This window comes from Plecotus auritus (assembly GCF_963455305.1).
Source record: "Plecotus auritus genome assembly, chromosome: 2".
NCBI classification, from domain to species: domain Eukaryota; kingdom Metazoa; phylum Chordata; class Mammalia; order Chiroptera; family Vespertilionidae; genus Plecotus; species Plecotus auritus.
The window spans coordinates 170,359,717-170,372,310 of record NC_137771.1 but is presented as its reverse complement, the minus strand read 5'-3'; the positions used below and the strand labels follow the sequence as shown (position 1 = coordinate 170,372,310).

Sequence of the window (12,594 nt, the reverse complement as noted above, 5' to 3'; positions counted from 1 at the left end):
GAAGAACAATACCTGGTATGGCTTGAAGTAGGTACTCCAAAAATATTTTTTTAATTAAATATTTTTAAATCAAATTAATGAATAATAGAGGCCTACTAGTAAATCTTTTTTGAGTGAATTTTCATCTTGCTGATAAATTGCAGAATCTCCTTTTTGTTGTCTGTAAACCAGCGGTCCCCAACCGGTGTTCCACGGACCACTGGTGGTCTGTGAGGTCCAAAAGGTTGGCGACCGCTGGTTTAAGGAAACCTTTGGAGCAGCGGTCGCCAACCAATCAATTTAAATAATTAGCAACAACAAAAAACCTGCAACCTAGTTATGTGACCTGACTAGGAATTATACCTGTAACCTTTTGGTATATGGGAGGGCACTCCAACCAACTAAGCCACCCCAGCTAGGGCAAGAATGTGTTTTAAGATAAAAAATTTTCTTAAAATTTAATTGAGAAAAACAAAATATAGAGAGTATAAATGATATAAGTTAAACTGTATTTAAATATATACTTAAGGATTAATGTCATTAAAATGTCCATGCTATCCAAAGCAATCTACATATTCAATGCAATCCCCATCAAAATACCAATGGGATTCTTCTCAGAACTAGAACAAAAAATCCTAAAAATTATATGGAACCACAAAGGACCCTGAATAGCTATAGCAATCTTGAGAAAGAACAAAGTTGAATGTATCGTGCTTCTTGATTTCAAGCTATATTATAAACCTGTGATTAAAACAATATGGTATTGGCACAAAACCAGATATATAGATCAATAGAACAAAATAGAGAGCCCAGAAATAAACTCCTACTTATATGGTCAATCAATTTATGACAAAGGAAGCAATAATACACAATGGAGAAATGATAGTCTCTTCAATAAGTGGTGTTGGAAAAACTGGACAAATACATGCCAAAAAATTTAAACTGGACGACTCATACCATATACCAAAAATAGACTGAAAATGGATTAAAGACTTAAATTAAATGTAAGACCTAAAACCATAAAATTCATTGAAGAAAATATAGGTAGTATACTTTTTTGACCTTAGTCTTTTAAAATATATTTTTATTTATTTCAGAGAGGAAGGGAAAGAGAGATAGAAACATCAATGATGACAGAGAATCATTGATCAAGCCTGAAACCCAGGCATGTGCCCTCACCAGGAATTGAACCATGATTTCCTGGTTCATAGGTTGATACTCAGCCACTGAGTCACACCAGTGGGGTTTGACCTCAGTCTTAGTAGTATCTTTTTGGATATGTCTTCTCTGGCAAATAAAACAAGAGCAAAAATAAACAAATAGAGTACATCAAACTAAAAAGCTTCTGCACAGTGAAGGAAACCATCAACACAACAAAAAGACAACTTACTGAATGGGAGATAGTCACAAATGATATATTCCACAACGGGTTAATATTCAAAATATATAAGGAACAACTCAACATCAAAAAACATTTACCAGTAAAAATGAGGAGAGGACATGAATCGACATTTCTCCAAGGAAGACATGCAAATGGCCAGCAGGCATGTGAAAAGATACTCAGCATTACTAATCATCAGGGAGATGCAAATCAAAACCACAATGTAATACCATTTCATACCTCTCAGATGTTTGTTATCCAAAAGTCAACAAATAACAAGTGTTGTCTAGGATGTAGAGAAAAGAGAACCCTTCAGCACTGTTGGTGGTATTGTGAATTGGTGCAGGCATTATGGAAAACTGTACAGAGATTCCTTTAAAAATTAAAAAGAAAACTACCATTTGACCCAGCAATTCCACTTCTGGCTATTTATTTAAAAACACGCACACGCACACACACACCATTAACTCAGAAAGATACAGGGAGGGACAAAAGTAGGTTTACAGTTGTTCATATGGAAAATAATGCAATAATTAGTAAATATTACAAGAATGAACTCTGTATTTTGCATACTCAAAACTATACTTACTTTTGTCCAACCCTGTATATGTACCCCTATGTTTGTTGTAGCATTTTTTACAATCGCCAAAATATGGAAGCAACGTTGGTGTCCCATCAGTAGATGAATGGATAAAGAAGATGTGGTACTCACCAGTAAAAATGAAATCTTGCCATTTGCCTTTTTTTTTGTTGTTGCTGTGCAGAAGCTAAAGGGTCTCTAAAATCCCAAACATCCAGTTATTACCAAGGCTTTGCCTCTATTATAAGAAACCCTATGTCCATTGGCAGTCAATCCCTTTTCCTCCTAACCTCACAGACCTGCTAATCTACTTTCAATCCCTATAGTTTGCCTATTCTGGACTTTAATATAAATTGAATCATGCAACATATGGTCTTTTGTCACTGGCTTCTTACAGCATAATGTTTTCAAGGTTCATCAATAGAGTAGTATATGTCAGTACTTCATTTCTTTTTACTTATGTATTACTTTTTATTTACTTTATTTCTATTGTTTTATTGTATAGATATACCACATTTAATTTATTCATTCATCTGTTGGACATTTTGATTGTTTCCACTTTTGTGTGACTTACGTTTTCATTTCTCTTGGATATATATTTATACATCTACAAGTAGAATTGCTGGGTCATGTGGTAATTCATATTTAACACTTTGAGGCACTGCAAGACTGTTTTCCAGACTGGCTGCACCCTTTTATAACCCCATCAGCAGCGTATGAAGGTTCCAATATCAAAATATCCTCATTAATATTTATATATGGTGTAAGGAAGTGTTCTAACTCCATTCTTTTGCATGTTATTATCTGTCTTTTTTATCATAGCCATCCTAGTGGATGGAAAGGATAGGTCATTATGGTTTTCATTTGCATTTCCCTGATGACTAATGGCCATGTACATTCTTTGGAGAAATCTCTATTCAAATCCTTTGCCCACATTTTAAATTAGGTTATTTGTCTTTTTATCGTTAACTTGTAAGAATTCTTTATATATTTTGGATATAAGTCCTTCCTTTGCAGATATCTTCTCCTGTCTGTAGGTTGTCTCTTCACTCTCATGATGTCCTTTAAAGTACTTGAGTTTAATTTTGATGAAGTCCAATTTATTTATATTTTCTTGTGCCTTTTATGTCTCTCAGACCTAATAAACTATTGCTTAATCCAAGGGCACAAAGATTTACATCTGTCTTTTTTCCCAACAGTTTTATGGTTTTAACTCTTCTATTTAGAATTTTGATTGATTTTGAGTTAATTTTTATATATGGTGTGAGGAAGTGATCTAACTCCATCCATTCTTTTGCATGGAGCTATCCAATTGTCCCAGCACCATTTGTTGGGAAAAAAACAACATTTTTTGTTTCCATTGAATTGTCTTAGCACTTACGTTGAAAATCATGTAACCATAATTCTGGACTCCCAACTGTATTCCGTTGACCTGAATGTCCATACATTAATATATTTCTTTCATTCATTTTACAAAGGTTTATTAAGCATTTTTATTTGCTAAGCACTTCTTGACATGTCCATGTTACTTGTTTTGCTTGGGGAACCAAACCATCCCTCTTGAAGCCCAAATCCTCTTTTTAAAAAATATTTTTTTCTATTGATTGATTGACTTTAAGGAGAGAGAGGAAGAGAGAGAGAGAAACATCACTTTGTTGTTCCACTTATTTATGCATTCATTGGTTGCTTCTTTATGGGCCCTGATCGGTGATCAAACCCGCAACCTTGGCTTATCGGGACAATGCTCTAAACAACTGAGCAGGGCAATGCAAATCCTCTTTCAGAAACTCATTCTAACAGTTTACAGCATCTCTTTTTCTTAGGGAAATACAAAGTGATTTCCTTTCATAGCCAAACCTATAGAGGCAGTAAGTTATATTTCTATCTGATTTATACATGGTCTTTTGGTAAATTATAGTTTGTCCAACAATATAAATGTCCAGATGAGTGCATTTTAGCGGGTTTGGATATTGGTCTGAGATAGCCCAGTAAATGTGAAGATGAGGTTAGTTTTAAAGTGGAAGAAGGATCTGGGACTATGGTGAGAGGTTCCTGGCAGGTGTGGAGTGGCCCACATGTAACTCAATAGATCTAAGAAGTTGGTTAAGTCTAGTTGCTGCAACAGTAAAGCCAGAGTAATGGTGGGGGGCTGTTGGATTGTATACCCATAATTCTGCTTTTAGATTTATTTTAGTAGCAGTCCCTTGCCAGTGTCAAGTTACAAGAGAAAATGATGTTTATAGATATGGCTTATTGCTGGGTTTAAGATGACCTAAAGGAGGCAAGAATTTTATACAATGGTGGTAGCTGGTCTCTAGATAGAGATTGTGGTTATAGAAATCGAAGGGAGAGGCCAAAGAAATGCAAACTTAGCAGAATTTGAGGCATACATAAAATAATTAAATCTGATTCCAGTGTTCTAACTTGAGGACATTGGGAGGATAATTGTACCCATGCTTACTGTAATAAACAAGGTGAGAAGAAATTGTTTGTAAAGATAATAAACTTTGATTTTGCTATGCTTGTTGGCAAAATCTTCAAGTGAATTATAAAAGATACCGACATAACCATTAGATAGTATAACAAGTCTGATATTTAGGAGCTTCCAACATTCATTAGATACAAATACATATTGGGGTATATTTACCACTAAAATTCATATTCACTGTAGGAATAGGGCTATTAGTGGGAAATAGACCCCAAATATGCAGGTTGATTTTCCTTCTATAGGTGCCTATTCATTTTTAAAACCCATGTTATTAATGAACTTTCAGTGTCTGTTTTTAAAGGTTAAGCAGTGGTTTTATTTTATGTACCTATATGGTAAGTGTAAAAAATATTTCACTTGGTCAGGCTTAAGAAGGATACCTAGATTCAATGGTTTGCTATTGTAATTAACCATATTGTTGTTTTCAGGGAGGGAGGAAAAGGTTTTTAATATTTACTACATTGAAAAACAGTCTATATAGCAATAAAGATAAGTTTCAGTTTGAAGATGGTTTTGTGTCCAAACATTAAAATTATAATGTTTTAGAGAATTTATTTAGAAAATTTATTTCATGTTAAAACTTAGTAAATAAACCTAATGTATTTATCCACCCTAAAATTTCTTTCAGGAATTGTTCCATCCTCTGTTGTCCTGACTTCTTTCCAAGTGATGTCAAGAGTTTTCCTAATATGGGCAGTAACACACAGTGTCAAAGAGGTAAGTGTTCATATAGACTGAAATAAAATAATATTAGCACTAACAAATGCCAGTCAGTTTTTCTTTCTCACATATATGTTATATCTAAAGATGGAATCCTATTTCACATCAGTGTAGCCCAGATAAAATTCATATTCACTGTAGGAATAGGGTTATTAGTGAGAAATGTACCCCAAATATGCAATGTTGTTAAAAGAGAAGACTGGTTAAATGATAAAGTCCTGCAATCTTTGATACCATGGAGATTTGGAGGTATACATGTAGTCTGCAAATCAGTTATATTCTTCTGGTATCTTGCTTGTATCCAGCACACTGAAATCTAGACAACTGTATCCTTACAGTAGGGCTGTGGGAGTAGAAGATGTTAATTCATTCCCAGAATAGTCCAATCTTTTCTTTTTTTAAATAATTTTTATTTTTCAATTAATATTATATTAGTTTCAGGTGTACAGCATAGTGGTCACCCTGATAAATCAAGTACCCATCTGACACCATACATAGTTATTACAATATTATTGACTATTTCATATGCTGTACTTTATTTTACATCTCTGTGATTATTCTGTAACTACCAGTTTGTACTTTATCCCTTCATCTTTTTCACCCATCCCTCCAAAACCCTCCCCTCTGGCAACCTTCAAAATGTTCTCTATACAGAACAGTCTGATCTTTATAGGACCAGGAGAAACAAACTTGTTTCCACCCAGGCTACCAGGATTAATGGAATACACAAATGTGCTGAGTCTAGTGGATCTGGGAGGCGAATGCTCTTTGCTAGGGGCCTGGGTTGGAGATACCCAGGCAGGTCCAGGCCCAGGGATAGTCCTTGTAAGAACGGGGGAAGAAAACCCTCATTACCATAAGTGTGAGTTCACAAGTAAGCTTTCATTTTCTGGTATTGGGGAAGGAGGTTGTTTTCCTGTATGTTTTTTGCTTTTTAAAAGTCATTTCTTTCTTGGTAATGTCACCTTGAGGTAAAGTACCTGTAGCTGCCATGAGGATTCATGTTTCAGTTTTTCAGTTCCAAAAACCTATCACCAACATTATTGGATTCTTTGGGGGCTCATGAAATGCACTCTTATCCATTAGCATTATTTCAGTGTTTTCTTTGCCCTCTATTCTTCTGAAATTTCTGTCAAAACATTTTGTTTGGGGGGATTTATTTTCACAATTCCATTTGTATTTCAACTGAATTTTAAAAAATTTTTATTAGCATATGGTGTAGATAAATAACAGAAAAATGCACATAGCTAATGAGTTTTTAACCAGAGTTGATTAAGCTGTTACTATTTTTGTAAAATTCATATGGAATTTGTAGATGCCCAAGCTTTTATTTTTAAGTTCTCTCATTCTTTGAAGATGTCTGAACTTTCTATGCAGGGAGAATGCATTCTTTCTTTTTTTAAGAAGTACAACAGTTTATTCCTATAAGACTCAGTTCTTTTTTTTTCTTTTTAATCTTTATTGTTGAAAGTATTACATAGGTCCTCCTTTTCCCCCCATTAACCTCTTCCAGCCCGCTCCCTTCCTCCCCACACCAGGCCCTCATCACCCCATTGTCTGTGTCCACAGGTTATCCATATATGCATACAAGTTCATTTATTGATCTCTTCCCATCCACCCTCCCCTGCCTTCCCTCTGAGGCTCAACAGTCTGTTCATGCTTCTTAGACTCTGAGTCTGCTTTTGATCATCAGTTTATTTGGTTCATTAGATTCCACATATGAGTGAGATCATGTGATACTTACCTTTCTCTGACTGGCTTATTTCGCTCAGCATAATATTCACCAGGTCCATCCATGCTGTTGCAAATGGTAAGAGTTCTTTCTTTTTTATTGCTGCGTAATATTCCATTGTGTAGATGTACCATAATTTTCTTATCCACTCATCTGCTGATGGCACTTAGGCTGTTTCCAACTCTTAGCTATTGTAAATTGCGCTGCTATGAACATAGGGGTGCATATATCCTTTCTAATGAGTGTTTCTTCTTCTTGAATGGTCACATATCTTTTACTAAAAAAAAAACAAAAACAAAAAACGGTTAAAAATAACAGGCAAATAAATCGAATGTAGCATATTACCCTTTGTTCTCACTTCTGTTTATGGAGTAAGGGAAAGTTACTTTACTTGTACCATGTAACCTCTTCATTCATTATAAAACTCGTTTTATAAATCATCTATTTTAACCTATATTTCTTACTCTCTTACTTTCGTGTATATACTATTTTCTGTTCATTTTAAAAACAATTCATAGTTTTAACTTCCCAACAGTCTCAAGTGGCCTATTTCTTTCTGATAGTAACTCATTTACATTCTTAAATAGGTAATTATGTACTTTCAATAATTACATGTTAGGTATGTGAAGACAGAGTACTGTCAACTATGGAGTGATTAATCATTTTGCCAATATAGTCAAATATTAATTGTGCAGGTGCTAATGCTGCAGCTGATGGATTATTCATGGCCTCTGCTTCTCCTCTCAGGGACCACTTCTCTGCTTCTTGGCCCATCTGGCAAACAGGCTAGCAAGTAAATAAATGCTTACAAATCAAGTCAGGCAATTCTGTTAGCCATATTATTGTTAGCCAGGATTTCCTAGGCAGATCATTAAGACTGCTTGACTGAAAAAGCTATTAAGTATCTTAGGATTACAGGTACATGGAGCTGGCCATTGTCCTCAGTAACTGCGCTGCCTGACACATGGGTAACCTTGACATTTAGCAGATGGTGTCATATTTGAGCTTTGCAGTAGTTTAAGTTATATATTTGTTACATTTGCGTGTTAAAAATTATTTCTCTGTAACCAAATTTAATCAGTTTCTATTATTAACATTGTTTTTTTAAGATGGGTACAGTAAATTTTATTGTCTTTCTGCCACCTCTGGTGACACTTTTACATATGCCCTACTGATCAGCTGACTTCATTCTTAGGTAAGTGGGATATACAGTTGTTGCTATTCCAGGATCACAGTTTCTCCTCATTTCCCTTTTCTTTGAACAGAAATTCATTATATATATATTTTTAATCCTCACTCGAGGGTATTTTTCCATTGATTTTTAGAGAGAGTGGAAGAGAGAGGGAAAGACAGAGAGAAATATTGATGTGAGAGAAACACATCGATAGTTGCCTCTTGCACAAGCCCCAACCAGGGCCCCGGCTGGGGAGGAGCCTGTAACCAAGGTACATGCCCTTGACTGGAATTGCACCCGGGACTCTTTGGTCCCCAGACTGACACTCTATCCACTGAGCCAAGCTGGCTAGGGCTTTTTTAAAAATATATATATTTTTTTTTCAATATTTTTTTATTGTTTAAAGTATTACATATATTAGTACATATATCTCCTTTTTTTCCCCCATGGACCTTCCCCCTGTCGCATGCCCTCATCCCACCCCCACAGTGTCTTGTGTCCATGGGAGAAGGGAGAGAGATAGAAACATCAATGATGAGAGAGAATCATTGATCGGCTGCCTCCTGCAGCCCCCTACTGAGGATCGAGCCCACAGCATGGGCATGTGCCCTTGACTAGAATCAAACCCGGGACCCTTTGGTCTGCAGGCCGACACTCTACCCACTGAGCCAGACCATCCTGGGCCATCATTTTTTTTCTAGAACCCTACCCCAAGTCATTGATAGTAACTTGAAAGCCTGTTTCTGTGGCATTTCAGAGGCTATCATCTGTCGCCTTTCCTCAGCCCCTTCTCTTAGCCAAATGCTATTTTCCTGCCTTGGAGTTTTATATTAGCTATAACTCAGTGTGTTCTATACAACATTACAGATGACTTCCCTACCAAATTTCATTCTTTTGTTTCCTGAAACATCGTTAAAATATCTTTATTTTCCTTATATTCAGCTATTTTTACTCTGATGGTGGGAACCACATAACTAATGCATAAGGAAATTGACCTCATAAATAGCTGCGTAGTAAAATATATCTCACTTTCTCATAGTAATGTTCAGATTCTTTTCATACTACTCTACTTTCTTTCTCCATTTCTTCTTTTTTTTTTTTTAATAAATTTTTATTGTTCAGATTATTACAGGTGTTCCTCTTTTTTTCCCCCTAGCTCCCCTCCACCTGATTCCCCACCCCACCCCATGCCCTTACCCCCCGCCACTGTCTTCATCCATAGGTGTAAGCTTTTTGTCCAATCTCTTCCTGCACCCCTCACACCCCCTCCCCCCTGAGAATTGTCAGTCCACTCCCTTTCTATGTCCCTGATTCTATTATATTCACCAGTCCATTCTGTTCTTCAGATTTTTTATTCACTTGATTTTTAGATTCACTTGTTGGTAGGTATGTATTTGATGTCATTTTGTTGTTCATAATTTTTATCTTTACCTTTTTCTTCTTCTTCCTCTTCTTAAAGAACACCCTTCAGCATTTCATGTAATCCTGGTTTGGTGGTGATGAACTCCTTTAGCTTTTTCTTGTCTGTGAAGCTCTTTATCTGACCTTCAACTCTGAATGATAGCTTTGCTGGGTAGAGTAATCTTGGTTGTAGGTTCTTGCTGTTCATCACTTTGAATATTTCTTGCCACTCCCTTCTGGCCTGCATAGTTTCTGCCGAGAAATCAGCTGACAGTCGTATGGGTGCTCCCTTGTAGGTAACTAACCGTTTTTCTCTTGCTGCTTTCAAGATTCTCTCTTTGTCTTTTGCCCTTGGCATTTTAATTATGATGTGTCTTGGTGTGGTCCTCTTTGGATTCCTCTTGTATGGGGTTCTGTGTGCTTCCTGAACTTGTAAGTCTATTTCTTTCACCAGGTAGGGAAAGTTTTCTGTCATTATTTCTTCTAATAGGTTTTCAATATTTTGCTCTTTCTCTTCTTCTGGCACCCCAAAAATTCGGATGTTGGTACGCTTAAAGTTGTCCCAGAGGCTCCTTACACTATCTTCATATTTTTGGATTTTTTCTTTTTGTTTTTCTGGTTGGGTGTTTTTTGTTTCCTCATATTTCAGATCTTTGGTTTGATTCTTGGGGTACGTTGATCTACAGTTGAGTTTCTGTATATTCTTTATTTCAGACAGTGTATGCTTAATTTCTGACTGGTCCTTTTCCATTTTTTTTGGCATTCTCATTAAGGTCCTTGAAGGTCTCACTAAGCTCCTCAGAGGTCTCATCAAGTTTCTTGGCGGTTTTTAGAAGATTCTTGAGTAACCTTATAAATGTGGTTCTGAACTCTATGTCATCCATTAGTTTGCTTTCCTCCATTTCTCTCATTCGTGACATGTTTCTTTGTCTCCGCATTTTGTTGCTTCCTTATGTTGATGGAGTGGCTTTGTGTGGTAGGTGACCTATAGGGGCCAGTAGCTCAGCCTCCCCAATCACCTGAGGTGGACGCTCTTGGTACACCCCTTTGTGGGCTGAGTGCAAAGTCTTGGTGTAGTTAAGCCTTGATTGCTGTTGGTACACTGGGAGGAATTGACCTCCAGGCCAATTGGCTGTGAGGACCCGCTGTGTCTATAATGGAAGAACTGCTGTGCTGGAGACACGCTTATGGTGCAGGACTTGTTTCAGTGGGGCTTTGGTGCTCACTGAGTCTGCCTCTTGAATGTATCACTTATGGATGTGAGGAGTTGAAATCTGGTGTCTCACACTGACCACTAGGTACACTGACTTCTGGATCTCCAATGGGGTGCAGGTCAGCTACTGTCTGAGGCCACCCAGCAGGCGCTACAGCGAGAACTACAGTTTTTCTCCTTTTTGCTTGGGCTTTGGAGGTTTTAGAGCTGTCTGACCTGGGCTGCAAGTTTGCTATGTTAAGCTGCGATAGGGCAGGCCATTCACATGCTAAAGCCGCTGCTTAGAGCTTGGGTGGGTTTGTAGATTGTGCAGGGCAGGGTCTCAGGGGGTGACTAGGGTAGGGCGTGGCAAACAGCGATGGCTGCCAGTAAGCCGGCTCTGTGGCTCTGCGTCTCCGACCGTGTCCCCGCGTCCTGCGTCCCAGCACAATAAACAATTGTTCCTGCGCGCAGCCCTGCAAGCAAGCCACCCTCACTTTCCGACCCAATGGCAGACAGTCCAGCTTCTCCCCGTAGGAGTTTGGGTCCCCCGAGTCTCCCCAGAAATGAGTTCGGAGTAATCGGGAGCTTACTCCCTTCGGGTTGAAAACAGCAGCGCTCCCAGTCACCCGTCGCCAGCCCGATTCGCGCGTCTCCGTACCTCAGCTTTTCAGCGCTTGTGCACCCCTCAATGCTCTTTGCTCTTTCCTTCTAGTTGTAGAACTTCCACTCAGCCAGCTTTCCCGTGGTTCTGGGTGATAGACGTTTTGTCTTTTAGTTGTAGTTTTGAAATTGTTGTGCGAGGCAGCAGTTTAGGTGTTTACCTACGCCGCCATCTTGGATCTCTCTCCGTTTCTTCTTACACCGCAGTGCCCTCTGCAGTGGATGAGATCGCTTTGTGTTCACAGCATTCCATGTGGACTTGGACTCTTGCTCCACCCCCTCTGACCAGCTCACATTTTCCATGCTCATTCCCTTGTTTTTGTGTAATTGTACACGATGTGTTAAAGTATAGCCTATATACCTTTGAGAACTCAGTACTACTTTTATCATACTTAAGGTATATTTTCTTTTAATAGGCCCTCCTGACTTGTCATTTTAATTCTCTCCCTCATGGTAATGCTAGTCCCATAAATGTCACCATGTACACTGTAGAACTAAAAGGTGATGATTTTCTTCTATGATATGTTAGGACCCACCCATCAGCTAGTGTGACACCTTGATTGGCAGGATATTAAAAGGAAAAAATGTGGTCTCTATGTTCAAAACCTTTTTCTTGACCTAATATAAGATAAACTTCCCACTTTTTTCCTTTTGGAGAAAAAAAAGTAAAGCATAAAGCTTCTGACAAAAACAAGCTTCTGGTGCAGTGGGGCCCAGGAGATATAGGAGGGAATGAGCAATTGTGGCTGACCTCTTTCCTTTCCACTGTTCCCACCTGTCTCCCAGACCTTAAACTGACTCCTCACCCCTGGGCCGAGCTGCCCCTACGGCTACAGTGGGCCTTCCTGGGTGTTCATTCCTCTCATCCTCTGCTGGAGTCTGTTCTTTCTCTTCAATTGAAGTAAAACAAGATTGAGATTTTTCAGAATGAACTGCAATAGAAATGCTAATCCACAAAAACAGTCAAGTTCACAGGATACTTGTTCTTCCTTGTCTGAAAGTAGCTAAGCCAAGCCCCAGATTCCTGACACACAAGTAGGCCACTGTCCCTTTCCCTGGCCCAGCCCTCCACATTGTCTCCTGAGTTCTAGTGTACGATCAGAAGTCCCCGGTCACCTCCATGAGCAGCGTTGAGAAAGAAGTTGCTAGACTCACTGTGGCTTTAGCCCAAGTGTATCCGTACTTTACTAAGGTAATTTACATGAAATAGGACTGTATCCTGGAATGCTGAGCCTTCTCTCCTTTCTTTCTCACCCTTAAGGAAATGGATGTTTTCCCTCATTC

General features: G+C 38.2%; 1 protein-coding gene across 3 annotated transcripts in view; it reads left to right on the top strand.

Annotated features, from left to right (window-relative positions):
- HACD2 (3-hydroxyacyl-CoA dehydratase 2) overlaps positions 1-12,594 on the top strand; it is a 91,210-nt gene that overhangs the window by 50,632 nt on the left and 27,984 nt on the right. For all 3 annotated transcript variants that reach the window (XM_080658296.1, XM_080658297.1, XM_080658298.1), the window contains exon 4: positions 5,057-5,145. In XM_080658296.1, coding sequence (XP_080514422.1) covers positions 5,057-5,145 — 89 coding nt within the window. The remainder of the gene's footprint in view (positions 1-5,056; positions 5,146-12,594) is intronic.